This window comes from Bombina bombina, chromosome 3 (genome assembly GCF_027579735.1).
Source record: "Bombina bombina isolate aBomBom1 chromosome 3, aBomBom1.pri, whole genome shotgun sequence".
NCBI classification, from domain to species: Eukaryota; Metazoa; Chordata; class Amphibia; order Anura; family Bombinatoridae; genus Bombina; species Bombina bombina.
This window is the reverse complement of record NC_069501.1, coordinates 604,035,766-604,053,477: the sequence shown is the minus strand read 5'-3', so window position 1 is coordinate 604,053,477 and position 17,712 is coordinate 604,035,766. Positions and strand designations below refer to the sequence as shown.

General features: G+C 41.9%; 1 protein-coding gene across 1 annotated transcript in view; it reads left to right on the top strand.

Annotated features, from left to right (window-relative positions):
• The window catches only part of RLF (RLF zinc finger), a 200,127-nt gene that overhangs the window by 115,417 nt on the left and 66,998 nt on the right, over positions 1 to 17,712 (top strand). Inside the window, exon 3 of the mRNA XM_053707207.1 lies at positions 9,127 to 9,268. Within this exon, the coding sequence (XP_053563182.1) occupies positions 9,127 to 9,268 (142 nt within the window). The remainder of the gene's footprint in view (positions 1 to 9,126; positions 9,269 to 17,712) is intronic.

Below are 17,712 nucleotides of genomic sequence, written 5' to 3'. Positions count from 1 at the left end.
TTCTCATTCCCTACAGGAAGTGGCAAAGAGAGCACACAGCAGAGCTGTCCATATAGCTCTCCCTCAGGCTCCGCCCCCCCCCAGTCATTCTCTTTGCCGCTCTAACAAGTAGCATCTCCACGGGAGGGTAAAGTGAATGTGGTGTTAGATTTGTAGTTTTATATCTTCAATCAAAAGTTTATTTTTAAATGGTACCGGTTTGTACTATTTACTCTCTGGCAGAAATGTGATGAAGAATTCTGCTGAGAGGAAAATGATTTTAGCATGTTGTAACTAAAATCCATTGCTGTTCCCACACAGGACTGGGGAGTACCAGAAAACTTCAGTTGGGGGGAACAGTTTGCAGGCTTAACTGCTATAAGGTATGCTCAGTCATTTTTTTCTAGTCAAGACTTAGTAATGCTAGAAGACTGACAAGAATCCCCATGTGGGGAAGGTAAGCCATATTCTGAGACTTAGTATAGAAGGAAGGCTTATTTAAAAGGGCTCAAAACACTGGTGGACACTGTTAAGGGGCAATCGATTATTTTATAACAAAAATCTGATCTTTTTACAAGTTTTTATTACATTACAACAATTAGCAGCAGTCATGGATAATTCCCTTGCGGCCTTTCTATCCAAACTGCCAGTTTTTCCTAAAAAGCATGATAGCTCAGTTTTAAGAACAGAGGATGAGCAATCAGAAGCTTTGGATGATTTATCCGTTGTACTCTCACAACACTCTAAGGTGGCAGTGAGGGATGTGCTGTCCGAGGGAGAAATTTCTGACAAAGGAAAGGTTTCTCAGAGGGCAGAATCAGATTCCTTAGCGTTTAAATTTAAGCTGGAACACCTCCGCGTACTGCTTAAGGAGGTTTTAGCTACGTTGGATGATTGCGACCCCATGGTGGTCCCAGAAAAATTGTGTAAAATGGACAAGTTTCTAGAAGTCCCTGTATACACTGATGCGTTTCCGATCCCGAAGAGGGTGGCGGATATTGTAACTAGGGAGTGGGAGAGACCAGGTGTATCTTTTGTCCCCCCCTATCTTTAAGAAAATGTTCCCCATAACTGACCCTAGGCGGGACGTGTGGCAGACGGTCCCTAAGGTAGAGGGAGCAGTTTCAACACTAGCCAAGCGCACAACCATACCAATAGAAGACAGTTGTGCTTTCAAAGATCCTATGGATAAAAAAATTTGAAGGTTTACTAAAGAAAATATTTGTTCAACAAGGTTTCCTTCTTCAACCGATTGCCTGCATTATTCCTGTAACTACTGCAGCGGCTTTTTGGTTTGAGGCGCTGGAGGAGTCGCTCCAGAGGGAGACTTCATATGAAGATCACTCCTGCCACCTATCTGCAATTCACATCCCAGGAGTAGACAACTGGGAGGCGGATTTTCTAAGTCGTCAGACTTTTCACCCGGGGGAGTGGGAACTCCACCCGGAGGTTTTTGCTCAGCTGACCCAGCTATGGGGCATTCCAGAATTGGATCTGATGGCGTCCCGTCAGAACACCAAACTTCCTGTTTATGGATCCAGGTCCAGGGACCCCAAGGCGGCACTGATAGATGCTCTAGTAGCGCCGTGGTCCTTCAATCTGGCTTATGTCTTTCCACCGTTTCCCCTTCTCCCTCGGCTGGTAGCCAGAATCAAACAGGAGATGGCTTTGGTAATTCTGATAGCGCCTGCGTGGCCACGCAGGACTTGGTATGCAGACCTAGTGGACATGTCATCTGTTCCACCTTGGACACTGCCATCAAGGCAGGATCTTCTAATTCAGGGTCCTTTCAAGCATCCAAATCTAGTTTCTCTTCAACTGACTGCTTGGAGATTGAACGCTTAATTCTATCTAAGCGTGGGATCTCTGAATCGGTTATAGATACTCTGATCCAGGCTAGAAAGCCTGTCACCAGGAAGATTTACCATAAGATATGGCGGAAATATCTTTGTTGGTGTGAATCCAAGGGTTACTCGTGGAGTAAGATTAGGATTCCCAGGATATTGTCTTTTCTCCAAGAAGGATTGGAGAAAGGTTTGTCAGCTAGTTCCTTAGGGACAGATATCTGCTCTGCCTATTCTGTTACACAAGCGTCTGGCAGAAGTACCTGACGTTCAAGCGTTTGCACAGGCTTTAGTCAGAATTAAGCCTGTCTATAAACCTGTGGCTCCTCCATGGAGTCTTAATTTAGTTCTTTCAGTTCTTCAAGGGGTTCCGTTTGAACCTTTACATTCCATAGATATTAAGTTATCTTGGAAGGTTTTGTTTTTGGTAGCTATTTCTACTGCTCGAAGAGTTTCAGAATTGTCTGCTTTGCAGTGTAATTCACCCTATCTGGTGTTCCATGCAGATAAGGTTGTTTTGCGTACCAAACTTGGTTTTCTTCTGAAAGTTGTTTCTAATAAGAATATTAACCAGGAAATCATTGTTCCTTCTCTGTGTCCTAATCCAGTTTCTAAGAAGGAACGACTATTACACAATTTTGATGTGGTTCGTGCTTTAAAATTCTATTTAAAAGCAACTAAAGATTTCAGACAAACATCATCCTTGTTTGTTGTCTATTCTGGTAAGAGGAGAGGTCAGAAAGTGACTGCTACCTCTATTTCCTTCTGGCTGAAAAGCATCACCCGATTGGCTTATGAGACTGCTGGACAGCAGCCTCCTGAACGAATTACAGCTCATTCCACCAGAGCTGTGGCTTCCACATGGGCTTTCAAGAATGAAGCTTCTGTTGAACAGATTTGTAAGGCAGCGACTTGGTCTTCACTGCATACTTTTGCCAAATTTTACAAATTTGATACTTTTGCTTCTTCGGAGGCTATTTTTGGGAGAAAGGTTTTGCAAGCAGTGGTGCCTTCCGTTTAGGTTACCTGACTTGTTCCCTCCCTTCATCCGTGTCCTAAAGCTTTGGTATTGGTATCCCACAAGTAAGGATGAATCCGTGGACTGGATACACCTTGTAAGAGAAAACAGAATTTATGCTTACCTGATAAATTACTTTCTCTTACGGTGTATCCAGTCCACGGCCCGCCCTGGCATTTAAGTCAGGATAAAAAATTTTTTGTTTAAAACTAGTCATCACTGCACCCTATGGTTTCTCCTTTTTCTCCTAACCGTCGGTCGAATGACTGGGGGGGCAGAGCCTGAGGGGGAGCTATATGGACAGCTCTGCTGTGTGCTCTCTTTGCCACTTCCTGTAGGGAATGAGAATATCCCACAAGTAAGGATGAATCCGTGGACTGAATACACCGTAAGAGAAAGTAATTTATCAGGTAAGCATAAATTCTGTTTAAGAAAATGTACCCTATAGCTGACACCGTTCGGGATTCTTGGCAGACGATCCCTAAGGTGGAGGGAGCTATCTCTACCCTGGCTAAGCGTACGACTATCCCTATCGAGGACAGTTGTGCTTTCCAAGGCCCCATGGATAAGAAGTTGGAGGGTCTTCTCAAAAGACTCTGTTCATCAGGGATTCCTATTACAACCGGCGGCCTGCATTGTAACAGTAACAACTGCGGCTGCTTTTTGGTTTGACGCCCTAGGAGAGTCTCTTAGGACTGAGACTTCTTTGGAAGAAATACAGGATAGAATTAAGGCCCTTAAGCTGGCTAATGCTTTTATTACGGATGCTTCCTTTCAGATCACCAAATTGGCGGCTAAGAGTTTGGGATTCTCCATCTTAGCACGAAGAGCCTTATGGTTAAAATCTTGGTCTGCGGATGTGTCCTCTAAAAATCCAAGCTTTTGGCTATTCCTTTCAAGGGAAAGACCCTGTTCGGACCTGACTTGAAAGAGATAATATCTGACATTACGGGAGGTAAGGGTGACCTCCTCCCTCAAGATAAAACATCTAAGCAAAGCGGACGACAGAGTAATTTTCGTTCCTTTCGAAATTTCAAGGGAGTCCCCTCTTCCACTAAGCAGGAAGGAAATTATTCACAAGCTAAGTCCACCTGGAGACCCAACCAGTCTTGGAGCAAGGGTAAACAACCCAAGACGCCTGCTGCTACCAAGACAGCATGAAGGGGCGGCCCCCAATCCAGGACCGGATCTAGTAGGGGGCAGACTTTCTCTCTTTGTCCAGGCTTGGATTAGAGGCGTTCAGGATCCCTGGACACTAGAAATCATTTCTCAAGGGTATCAGTTGGAGTTCACAAATTCCTTCCCCAGAGGAAGGTTTCTTCTTTCCCGATTGTCTGTCGACCAGATAAAGAGGCGTTCTTACGCTGTGTAAGACATCTCTCCTCCATGGGAGTAATATGCCCCGTTCCAATACAGGGGCAGGGGTTTTACTCAAATCTCTTTGTAGTTCCCATAAAAGAGGGAACGTTCCAACCCATTTTAGATCTCAAAAGTCTCAACAAATTTCTCAGAGTTCCATCCTTCAAGATGGAAACTATTCGGACCATTCTTCCATTAATCCAGGAGGGTCAATATATGACTACCATGGATTTAAAGGATGCATATCTTCATGTTCCTATCCACAGAGATCATCACAAGTTCCTGAGGTTTGCCTGTCTGGACAGACATTTTCAGTTCATGGCCCTTCCTTTCGGTCTGGCCACGGCACCCAGAATTTTCACAAAGGTTCTGGGGTCTCTGCTAGCGGTTCTCAGGCCGCGGGGCATTGCAGTGGCGCCTTATCTGGACGATATTCTGATCCAGGTGTCTTATCAACTAACAAAGTCTCATACGATATTGTTCTATCCTTTCTACGGACTCACGGGTGGAAGGTGAATCTAGAAAATAGTTCACTAATTCCACAGACAAGGGTTCCTTTCCTGGGAACTCAAATTGACTCCATATCCATGAAGATTTTTTTTTTGACGGAAGTCAGAAAGTTAAAGATTCTGAATACATGCCGAACCCTTCAGTCCAATCCTCGGCCGTCAGTGGCTCAGTGCATGGAGGCAATTGGATTGATGGTGGCAGCAATGGACATCATTCCGTTTGCTCGTTTTCATCTCAGACCTCTACAACTGAGCATGCTCAGACAATGGAATGGAGATTATGCAAATTTGTCTCCTCAAATAGATCTGGATCAGGAGACGAGGGACTCTCTTCTATGGTGGTTGTCGCCGGATCATCTGTCCCAAGGAACATGCTTACGCAGACCCTCTTGGGTGATAGTGACAACGGACGCCAGCCTGATAGGATGGGGTGCAGTCTGGAACTCCCTGAAGGCTCAGGGTGTGTGGACTCGGTCGGAGTCTCTACTTCCCATCAATATTCTGGAGTTGAGAGCAATATTCAATGCGCTTCAGGCTTGGCCTCAGTTGGCTTCGGCCAAATTCATCAGATTCCAGTCGGACAATATCACGACTGTAGCTTACATCCATCATCAGGGAGGAACAAGGATTTCCTTCGCGATGACCGAAATAGCCAAGATAATTCAGTGGGCGGAAGCTCTTGTTATCTGTTGGCAATTTACATCCCAGGAGTGGACAACTGGGAGGCAGATTTTTTGAGCAGACAGACGTTTCATCTGGGGGAATGGGAACTCCATCATCCGGAAGTCTTTGCCAACCTGGTTCTCAGATGGGGCAGGCCGGAGCTGGATCTTATGGCGTCTCGTCAGAATGCCAAGCTCTCGAGATAAGGATCCAGGTCCAGGGATCCTCAGGCCGAACTGATAGATTCCTTGGCAGTGCCTTGGTCGTTCAACCTAGCTTATGTGTTCCCTCCATTTGCTCTCCTTCCTCTGGTGATTGGTCGAGTCAAACAGGAGAGGGCTTTGGTGATCCTCATCGCTCCTGCGTGGCCTTGCAAGACTTGGTATGTCGATCTGGTGGACATGTCATCTCTGCCACCGTGGAAGCTTCCATTGAGGCAGGACCTTCTGATTCATGGACCCTTCCATCATCCGAATCTAATTTCTCTGCATCTGACTGCTTGGAGATTGAACGCTTGATTTTATATAAGTGAGGGTTCTCTGATTCGGTCATTGATATCTTGATTCAGGCATGTAAGCCTGTTACTAGACAAATTTACCATAAGATATGGCGTAAATATCTTTATTGGTGCGAATCCAAGGGCTACTCATGGAGTAGGGTTAGGATTCCTAGGATTTTATCTTTTCTCCAAGAAGGATTGGAGAAAGGGTTGTCGGCAAGTTCCTTAAAGGGACAGATTTCTGTTTTGTCTATTTTGCTACACAATCGTCTGGCAGATGTTCCAGATGTTCAATCCTTTTGTCAGGCTCTGACTAGAATCAGGCCTGTGTTTAGACCAATTGCTCCTCCTTGGAGTTTGAATTTAGTTTTTGATGTTCTTCAAGGGGTTCCGTTTGAACCTATGCATTCCATAGATATTAAGTTATTATCTTGGAAAGTTTTATTTTTGGTTGCTATTTCTTCTGCACGCAGAGTTTCTGAGCTTTCGGCATTACAATGTGATTCTCCTTATCTTATTTTTCATTCCGATAAGTTAGTGTTGCGTACCAAACCTGGTTTTCTTCCTAAGGTTGTTTCCAACAAAAATATTAATCAGAAAATTGTTGTTCCTTCATTGTGTCCTAATCCTTCTAAGAAGGAGCGTCTGTTACATAATTTGGACGCAGTCCGTGCCTTGAAGTTCTACTTGCAGGCGACTAAGGATTTTCGTCAATCATCTTCATTATTTGTTGTTTTTTCTGGGAAACGTATGGGTCAGAAAGCTACGGCTACCTCTTTCTTTTTGGCTGAAGAGTATCATCCGTTTTGCATATGAGACTGCTGGACAGCAGCCTCCTGAACGAGTTACGGCTCATTCCACTAGGGCTGTGGCTTCCTCATGGGCATTCAAAAATGATGCTTCTGTTGAAAAGATTTGCAAGGCTGCACTTGGTCATCTCTTCACACTTTTTCCAAATTTTCCAAATTTGATACTTTTGCCTCGTCCGAGGCTGTTTTTGGGAGAAAGGTTCTTCATGCAGTGGTGCCTTCTGTTTAGGTTCCTGTCTTGCCCCTCCCTTTCATCTGTGTCCTATAGCTTTGGTATTGTATCCCATAAGTAAGGAGGAAATCCGTGGACTCGTCGTATCTTGTAAAAGAAAAGGAAATTTATGCTTACCTGATAAATTTGTTTCTTTTACGATACGACAAGTTCACGGCCCACCCTTTTCTTTTCTAAGACAGGTCTTTATTTTTGTTAAACTTCAGTCACCTTTGCACCTTGGCTTTTCCTTTCTCTTCCTAACTTTGGTCAAATGACTGGAGTGGGAGGGAAGGGAGGAGCTATATATACAGCTCTGCTGTGGTGCTCTTTGCCTCCTCCTGCTGACCAGGAGGCGATATTCCATAAGTAAGGATGAAATCCGTGGACTCGTCGTATCGTAAAAGAAACAAATTTATCAGGTAATTATAAATTTCCTTTTCATGGTGTTCTTCTCATAAATTCTCTTGGCATTCTTTTAGAATTCCTAGAATTTTACAGTTTCTTTAGGATGGTTTGGATAAAGGTTTGTCTGCAAGTTCCTTGAAGGGACAAATCTCTGCTCTTTCTGTTTTTTCACAGAAAGATTGCTAAACTTCCTGATATTCACTGTTTTATACAGGCTTTAGTTCGTATTAAGCCTGTCATTAAATCAATTTCTCCTCCTTGGAGTCTTAATTTGGTTCTGAAGGCTTTACAGGCTCCTCCATTTGAGCCCATGCTTTCTTTGGACATTAAACTACTTTCTTGGAAAGTGTTGTTCCTTTTGGTTATCTCTTCTGCTAGAAGAGTTTCTGAGCTATCTGCTCTTTCTTGTGAATCTCCTTTTCTGATTTTTCATCAGGATAAGGCGGTTTTGCGGACTTCATTTCAATTTTTACATAAGGTTGTGAATTCTAACAACATTAGTAGAGAAATTGTTGTTCCTTCCTTGTGTCCTAATCCTAAGAATTCTTTGGAAAGATCCTTACATTCTTTGGATGTGGTAAGCGCTTTGAAATATTATGTTGAAGCTACCAAAGATTTCAGGAAGACTTCTAGTCTATTTGTTATTTTCTGGTCCTAGGAAAGGTCAGAAGGCTTCTGCTATTTCCTTGACTTCTTGGCTAAAGCTTTTGATTAATCAAGCTTATTTGGAGTCGGGTGAGGCCCCGCATCAGAGAATTACAGCTCATTCTACTAGATCAGTCTCCACTTCGTGGGCTTTTATGAATGAAGCTTCAGTTGATCGGATTTGCAAAGCGGCAGCTTGGTCTTCTTTAAATACATCAAAACGGTAGAACTTAGTAAATGTATTTGCTTCTTCTGAAGCAGTTTTTGGTAGAAAAGTTCTTCAGGCAGCTGTTTCAGTTTGATTCTTCTGCTGATGTTTTAAGTTTTTCTTGTCATTAAAAGAATAAACTTCTAATTTGGGTTGTGGATTATTTTTTCAGCAGAAAATGGCTGTTTTTTATTTTATCCCTCCCTCTCTAGTGACTCTTGCGTGGAGTTCCACATATTGGGTATTGATATCCCATACGTCACTAGCTCATGGACTCTTGCCAATTACATGAAAGAAAACATAATTTATGTAAGAATTTACCTGATAAATTAATTTCTTTCATATTGGCAAGAGTCCATGAGGCCCACCCTTTTTATGGTGGTTATGATTTTTTGTATAAAGCACAATTATTTCCTAATTCCTTTGTTGATACTTTTTACTCCTTTCTTTATCACCCCACTGCTTGGCTATTCGTTAAACTGAATTGTGGGTGTGGTGAGGGGTGTATTTATAGGCATTTTGAGGTTTGGGAAACTTTTCCCCTCCAGGTAGGATTGTATATCCCATACGTCACTAGCTCATGGACTCTTGCCAATATGAAAGAAATGAATGTATCAGGTAAATTCTTACATAAATTATGTTTTCTCCACCTCCCTTTAATTTTTATTAATCTCTCTTGTCTGGGATCTTTTTGTGAGCAGCAACAAGGCTAGGTTTAAATTTAGGAATGGTACATTTTTTAAGACACATGGAATGTTTACATTCTCAAATCGGTTTGTCCCAACAATACTGAATATTTGTCTACTGTGAATATGCAGAAAAGTTATTGAAATAATGATAAATAATGTCTTCAGGTATGTTTTTGTAACATATTATTCAATTCATAATTAACATATGTGGTTTAGCACTATGATCAAATGAGATATATTTCTAGATCAATTGAAATGTATTTTTGTTTTATTACGTTTATACAGGGAGCTGACATTGTTTTGGAGCAAGTTACAAAGGAGAATTGATCCATCTTTAAATCACTTTCTTGAAAGATGCAGACAGTTTGGTGTGATTGCTAAAACACTTCAGCACCTGTTCTTCTTAATAAAGGTTGTGCATACGGAGGTAAGTGATTACCATTTAGTGTTACAGAGAGAGCTGTTTAGAATGAGTTCAATAGTTAATTTCCTTAATATAAGGAGTCTCCACTGCATCATTCCTCCTTACACACTTTTTCAAAATGTTACAAGTTTGATGTTTTTCCTTTGGCTGAAGCAGCTTTCGGGAGAGGTTTTGCAGGCTGTGGTACCCTCAGATTAGGGTCCGCCTTTCTTTTTGTCCCTCCCGTTATCATTCAGTGTCTTCTAGAGCTTGGGTATAAGTTTCCCAACAGTAAGGAATGTTGCCATGGACTCTCCTTATATTAAGAAAGAAAACATAAATTATGCTTACCAGATACTTAAATTTCCTTCTGTATAAGGAGAGTCCACGGGCCCCCGCCCGTGTTCTCCGATGGGCGGCCCTTAATCTGAGGGCACCACACCCTGCAAAACCTTTCTCCCGAAAGCTGCTTCAGCCGCAGCAAAAGCATCAAACTTGTAAAAATTTTGAAAAAATGTGTAAGGAGGAATGATGCTGTGGACTCTCCTTATACAGAAGGAAATGAAATTATCTGGTAAACATAATTTGTTTTTATTTATTTTTGAATCCCACTGGACTGTCATATTTGTTAGGAGATATATTTCTATGAAATATAAATATTAACTAGGAAATATATGCACACACACAATATGAGATGTCTGCCGTTTCACATATTTGAGATTGCATACCTATTGATAAAGTGCCCTTCGTGTTTCATGTAACATATTCAATTTATTTATGCTACTATACCTACCCTGCAGATTAATGACCGTAACTAAAACCTCAAGTAAATCTTAAATGAGTTGTGGTCTACTTTTTGCTAGGTTTGTTTGTGTAATCTACTAAATTGTTTGCTAAGCATCTTCATTTAACACAAACTAATTTTCTTGTTCTGAACACTTTTTAAATTGTGGCCACTCTTGTGATGCATTATAGATTTGTGCAAACGCAACCTTTACATTTCTTTTATCTCAAGCCCATCCTCTTACGACTGGCTGTGGTGGAAATGGGAAATATACTGATTAGGGATGCACCGAAATTTCGGCAACAGAAAGTTTCGGCCGAAAATGGCATTTTTGGATATTTCAGTTTTTTTTGCCTTTTATTTTCGGGTAAAATTGTGTAGCTTATTTCAAATTTGATGCCAGCCTAGAACTGCTGTTTGAGTTCATTACCTGACTTACTATTTTGCATATAATACTTTTCTAGGACTATACTTTATTTTGATAAATGGTAAAAAAAAAACTGTTAAATCTGATTCTGTTACACAGAACTAAATAAAGAATAATACTAGTGATGCACCAAAATTTGGTCCGCCGAAAATGTTAAACTCCAATTTCGGCCCAAAGAGGACCAAAATGGCTAAAAATGTACTGCCCTCCCCTGTTCTATTGAGTTACATGCCTATCCTTAGCATAAGGTGAGCAGCACAGCACTGGCATGGTACACAGAGCACACACATAAGAACCATGACATGAGGATATTTAAAAACCAGCAGTGCCCTTTTTTTTTTTTTTTAAGAAGGAACCAAAGTTCAGAATACAGTATTCAAAGGAGGATAAGTAACATGTTTATAAACACTTGATATTATCAGACACAGCCCTAAGCACACACAGTTAATATGTATAAGCCTTATATACAGTGCTCATACATCAGCCTCTTGTGCATAGACATTCTATTCGCCTGAGGCAAATATGCGTGCACACTATATATGCATAAGCCCCAAGCTCGCACACAGTTGGTACAAATTAGCACCCACCAAACAGTGTATAAAGTAACTTTCTACAACCACCTTGCACGTAAGGTCGTAGCTAAGTCCGGTGGTCCTGGTGATAGGCAGACTCCATTTGGGGCTCCGGACATATAATCTGATGGGTAAGTGTGAGACCCGAACCAGGAACTAGGCGGAGATATGATGGGACGATCAGGTGCAGCCACTTTCATCACACAGATAACTACACCCAAAAACAAAACGCATGTCCACCTCGTATTGTTGTCTGGCTATAACCACGCTCTCCCTTGTAGAGCTCCACCAGTTTCACTGCAGATTACACCCTACGGTACAAGTGACCACGCCCATTTGTTGGAGCTTTCCCGCCTACAAGCTCTCTCAGCTACACACACACACTGTAGTTAAAAAGAAAAAAAAAACAATTTCGGTTTCGTTTCGGTTTTCGGCCAGGGGCATCCTGAATTTTGGGTATTGGTTTCGGTCCATAATTTTCATTTCGGTGCATCCCTACTACTGATCAGGTCTTAGAGATTTACTGGTTGAGCTTAATCTACCTTTTAGACACACTTGGTTTGGTATATCATAACATCCAAACAAAAGATTTATCCTGCTATTTGTTTCGTTTTAAATGTGTTTGATATCCACCTAGGTGTTTTGAGATCCTATGGATATGATAAGTGATTAAGAAAAGTTTCTATTTTTATGATCAAAGAATCATAGTATTTTTTTATTTAGAACAACATCCTTGTATGTGTGTGGTATAGATTTGTATATATTTTTCTTTCATAAGGTGGTGAGAGTCCACAAGCCATAACATTTGGGTTTAAAGGGATTACTAAACCCAATTTCTCTTGCAAGGTGTATCCAGTCCACTGATTCATCCTTACTTGTGGGGATATTCTCATTCCCTATAGGAAGTGGCAAAGAGAGCACACAGCAGAGCTGTCCATATAGCTCCCCCCCCCCCACTCATTCTCTTTGCCGGCTCTGGCAGCAGGGCCTCTCTACGGGAGGGTAAAGTAAATGTGGTGTTAGATTTGTAGTTTTATATCTTTAATCAAAAGTTTATTTTTAAATGGTACCGGTTTGTACTATTTACTCTCTGGTAGAAATGTGATGAAGAATTCTGCTGAGAGGAAAATGATTTTAGCATGTTGTAACTAAAAACCATTGCTGTTCCCACACAGGACTGAGGAGTACTAGAAAACTTCAGTTGGGGGGAACAGTTTGCAGGCTTAACTGCATTGAGGTATGTTTCAGTCATCTTTTTTTCTAGTCAAGACAAGGTAATGCTAGAAGACTGACAAGAATCCCCATGTGGGAAGGGTAAGCCATGTTCTGAGACTCAGTATAGAACTAAAGGCTTATTTAAGAGGGCTCAATAGGCTGGTTGACACTTGCAGGGTAGAAGATCTACTCAAGATGGGAGTGATATGTCCAGTTCCAATTACAGAACAAGCACTGGGTTTTTACTCAAACCTGTTTGTGGTTCCCAAAAAGGAAGGAACTTTCAGACCAATCCTGGATCTAAAAATTCTAAACAAATTCCTCAGAGTTCCATCATTCAAGATGAAGACCATTCGGACAATCTTACCTATGATCCAGGAAAGTCAATACAGGTAGCCCTCAGTTTACGCCGGGGTTAGGTTCCAGAAGGAATGGTTGTAAATCGAAACCGTTGTAAATTGAAACCCAGTTTATAATCTAAGTCAATGGGAAGTGAGGGAGTTAGGTTCCAGGCCCCTCTCAAAATTGTCATAAGTAACACCTAATACATTATTGTTAAAGCTTTGAAATGAAGACTTTAAATGCTAAACAGCATTATAAACCTAATAAAATAATCACACAACACAGAATATATAATTAAACTAAGTTAAATGAACAAAAACATTTGCTACACAGCATTATAAACCTAATAAAATAATCACACAACAGACTTCACTTGCATTTTTCTGCAAACAGTTCTTTCTATGCATTCCAATCTGGACTGATTTATACAAAGGAAGATCTTGTTCCTTTGAAATCTGCTTGATAGCTCAGGTCTGGTTAAACTGATTCATTTCAGCTTGCTTGGCTTTGCTGCAACACAAGCGGACAGCTCCACCTACTGGCTATTTTAATAAATGCACTGCTTCTCAATGCTTTTCAATAGCAGTCACATGACTGGAAAAAAAGGTTGTTATTCTGAAACGGTGTAAATTGAACCGTTGTAAAACGAGGGCCACCTGTATATGACTACCGTGGATCTAAAGGATGCGTACCTACATATTCCTATCCACAAAGATCATCATCAGTTCCTAAGGTTCGCCTTTCAGGACAAGCATTACTAGTTTGTGGCCCTTCCCTTCGGGTTGGCCACTGCTCCCAGAATTTTCACAAAAGTGCTAGGGTCCCTTCTGGCGGTACTAAGACCGCGGGGCATTGCAATAGCACCTTATTTGGACGACATCTTAATACAGGCGTCGTCATTTCCCAGAGCCAAGGCTCATACGGAGATTGTTCTGGCCTTTCTAAGGTCTAACGGGTGGAAGGTGAACACCGAACTCTGTCCCCGCTCACAAGGGTTCCCTTCCTGGGAACATTAATAGACTCGGTAGAAATGAAAATATTTCTGACGGAGGTCAGAAAATTTAAAGCTTTTAACTACTTGCCGAGTTCTTCATTCCATTCCTCAGCCATCTGTAGCTCAGTGCATGGAGGTAATCTGATTAATGGTAGCGGCAATGGACGTAGTCCCTTTTGCTCGAATACATTTAAGACCACTGCAACTGTGCATGCTCAAACAGTGGAATGGAGACTATGCAGATTTGTCTCCTCAAATACAACTGAACCAGAAAACCAGAGATTCTCTTCTCTGGTGGTTGTCTCAGGATCACCTGTCTCAGGGAATATGCTTCCGCAGACCGGAGTGGATCATTGTAACGACCAATGCCAGTCTGGGACTCCCTGAAAGCTCAGGGCTTATGGTCTCAGGAAGAGTCTCTTCTCCCGATAAACATTTTGGAACTGAGAGCGATATTCAACTCGCTTCAGGCATGGCCTCAACTAGCGGCGGCCAAATTCATCAGATTTCAGTCGGACAACATCACGACTGTGGCGTTTATCAATCATCAGGGGGGAACAAAGAGTTCCCTAGTGATGAAGGAAGTCACCAAAATAATCAGGTGGGTGGAGGATCACTCTTGCCATCTATCTGCAATTCACATCCCAGGAGTAGACAACTGGGAGGCGGATTTTCTAAGTCGTCAGACTTTTCACCCGGGGGAGTGTGAACTCCACCCGGAGGTTTTTGCTCAGCTGACCCAGCTATGGGGCATTCCAGAATTGGATCTGATGGCGTCCCGTCAGAACTCCAAACTTCCTCTCTACGGATCCAGGTCCAGGGACTCCAAGGCGGCATTGATAGATGCTCTAGTAGCGCCTTGGTCCTTCAATCTGGCTTATGTCTTTCCACCGTTTCCCCTTCTCCCTCGTCTGGTAGCCAGAATCAAACAGGAGAAGGCTTCGGTAATCCTGATAGCGCCTGCGTGGCCACGCAGGACTTGGTATGCAGACCTAGTGAACATGTCATCTGTCCCGCCATGGACACTGCCAATGAGGCAGGATCTTCTAATACAGGGTCCATTCAAGCATCCAAATCTAGTTTCTCTGCGGCTGACTGCTTGGAGATTGAACGCTTAATTCTATCTAAGCGTGGTTTCTCTGAATCAGTTATAGATACTCTGATTCAGGCTAGAAAGCCTGTCACCAGGAAAATTTACCATAAGATATGGCGGAAATATCTTTGTTGGTGTGAATCCAAGGGTTTCTCGTGGACTAAGATTAGGATTCCAAGGATATTGTCTTTTCTCCAAGAAGGGTTGGAGAAAGGTTTGTCAGCTAGTTCCTTAAAGGGACAGATATCTGCTCTATTCTTTTACACAAGCGTCTGGTGGAGGTACCAGACGTTCAGGCGTTTGCTCAGGCTTTAGTCAGAATCAAGCCTGTCTATAAACCAGTTGCTCCGCCATGGAGTCTAAATTTAGTTCTTTCAGTTCTTCAAGGGGTTCCGTTTGAACCTTTACATTCCATAGATATTAAGTTATCTTGTAAAGTTTTTTGTTTTTGGTAGCTATATCTTCTGCTCAAAGAGTTTCTAAATTGTCTGCTTTGCAGTGTAATTCACCCTATCTGGTGTTCCATGCAGATAAGGTAGTTTTATGTACCAAACCTGGTTTTCTTCCTAAGGTTGTTTCTAATAAGAATATTAACCAGGAAATTATTGTTCCTTCCCTGTGTCCTAATCCAGCTTCTAAGAAGGAACGGCTATTACACAATCTTGATGTGGTTCGTGCTTTGAAATTCTATTTACAAGCAACTAAAGATTTCAGACAAACATCATCCTTGTTTGTCGTTTATTCTGGTAAGAGGAGAGACTACTACCTCTTTCCTTCTGGCTGAAAAGCATCATCCGATTGGCTTATGAGACTGCTGGGCAGCAGCCTCCTGAACGAATTACAGCTCATTCCACCAGAGCTGTGGCTTCCACATGGGCTTTCAAGAATGAGGCTTCTGTTGAACAGATTTGTAAGTCAGCGACTTGGTCTTCACTGCATACTTTTGCCAAATTTTACAAATTCAATACTTTTGCTTCTTCGGAGGCTATTTTTGGGAGAGAGGTTTTGCAAGCAGTGGTGCCTTCCGTTTAGGTTACCTGTTTTGTTCCCTCCCTTCATCCGTGTCCTAAAGCTTTGGTATTGGTATCCCACAAGTAAAGATGAATCCGTGGACTGGATACACTTTGCAAGAGAAAACAGAATTTATGCTTACCTGATAAATTACTTTTCTCTTGTTAAGTGTATCCAGTCCACGGATCATCCATTACTTGTGGGATATTCTCCTTCCCAACAGGAAGTTCCAAGAGGATCACCCACAGCAGAGCTGCTATATAGCTGCTACCCTCACTGCCATACCCAGTCATTCTCTTGCAACTCTCAACAAAGATGGAGGTCGTAAGAGGACTGTGGTGTTTTATGCTTAGTTTATTTCTTCAATCAAAAGTTTATTTTTAAATGGTACCGGAGTGTACTGTTTATCTCAGGCAGTATTTAGAAGAAGAATCTTCCTGCATTTTCTATGATCTTAGCAGAAGTAACTAAGATCCTTTGCTGTTCTCACATATTCTGAGGAGTGAGGTGACTTCAGAGGGGGAATGGCGTGCAGGTTTTCCTGCAATAAGGTATGTGCAGTTAATATTTTTCTAGGGATGGAATTTGCTAGAAAATGCTGCTGATACCGAAGTAATGTAAGTAAAGCCTTAAATGCAGTGATAGCGACTGGTATCAGGCTTATTAATAGAGATACATACTCTTATAAAAGTGTATTTTAAAATGTTTGCTGGCATGTTTAATCGTTTTTTATATATGTTTGGTGATAAAACTTATTGGGGCCTAGTTCTTTCCACATGGCTGGCTTGAATTTTGCCTAGAAACAGTTCCCTGAGGCTTCCCACTGTTGGAATATAAGTGGGAGGGGCCTATTTTAGCGCTTTTTTTGTGCAGCAAAAATTAGACAGACATCCAGCTTCTTCCTGCATGATCCAGGACTTCTCTGAAGGGCTCAAAAGGCTTCAAAAGTCGTATTGAGGGAGGTAAAAAGCCACAGTAGAGCTGTGGCAGTTGTGACTATTTGAAAAAACGTTTTTGTCATTTGTTATTCCGTTTTTGGTATTAAGGGGTTAATCATCCATTTGCAAGTGGGTGCAATGCTCTGCTAACTTATTACATACACTGTAAAAATTTCGTTAGTGTAACTGCCTTTTTTCACTGTTATTTCAAATTTGGACAAAATTTGTGTTTCTTAAAGGCGCAGTAACGTTTTTTATATTGCTTGTAAACTTGTTTTAAAGTGTTTTCCAAGCTTGCTACTCTCATTGCTAGTCTGTTTAAACATGTCTGACACAGAGGAACCTACTTGTTCATTATGTTTGAAAGCCATGGTGGAGCCCCATAGGAGAATGTGTACTAAATGTATTGATTTCACCTTAAACAGTAAAGATCAGTCTTTATCTATAAAAGAATTATCACCAGAGGGTTCTGTCGAGGGGGAAGTTATGCCGACTAACTCTCCCTATGTGTCAGACCCTTCGCCTCCCGCTCAGGGGACGCACGCTAGTATGGCGCCAATTACATCAGGGACGCCCATAGCGATTACCTTGCAGGACATGGCTGCAATCATGAATAATACCCTGTCAGAGGTATTATCTAGATTGCCTGAATTAAGAGGCAAGCGCGATAGCTCTGGGGTTAGGAGAGATACAGAGCGTGCAAATGCTGTAAGAGCCATGTCTGATACTGCGTCACAGTATGCAGAACATGAGGACGGAGAGCTTCAGTCTGTGGGTGACATTTCTGACTCGTGGAAACCTGATTCAGAGATTTCTATTTTTAAATTTAAGCTTGAGAACCTCCGTGTATTGCTTGGGGAGGTATTAGCTGCTCTGAATGACTGTAACACAGTTGCAATTCCAGAGAAATTGTGTAGGCTGGATAGATACTATGCGGTGCCGGTGTGTACTGATGTTTTTCCTATACCTACAAGGCTTGCAGAAATTATTAGCAAGGAGTGGGATAGACCCGGTGTGCCCTTTTCCCCACCTCCTATATTTAGAAAAATGTTTCCAATAGACGCCACTACACGGGACTTATGGCAGACGGTC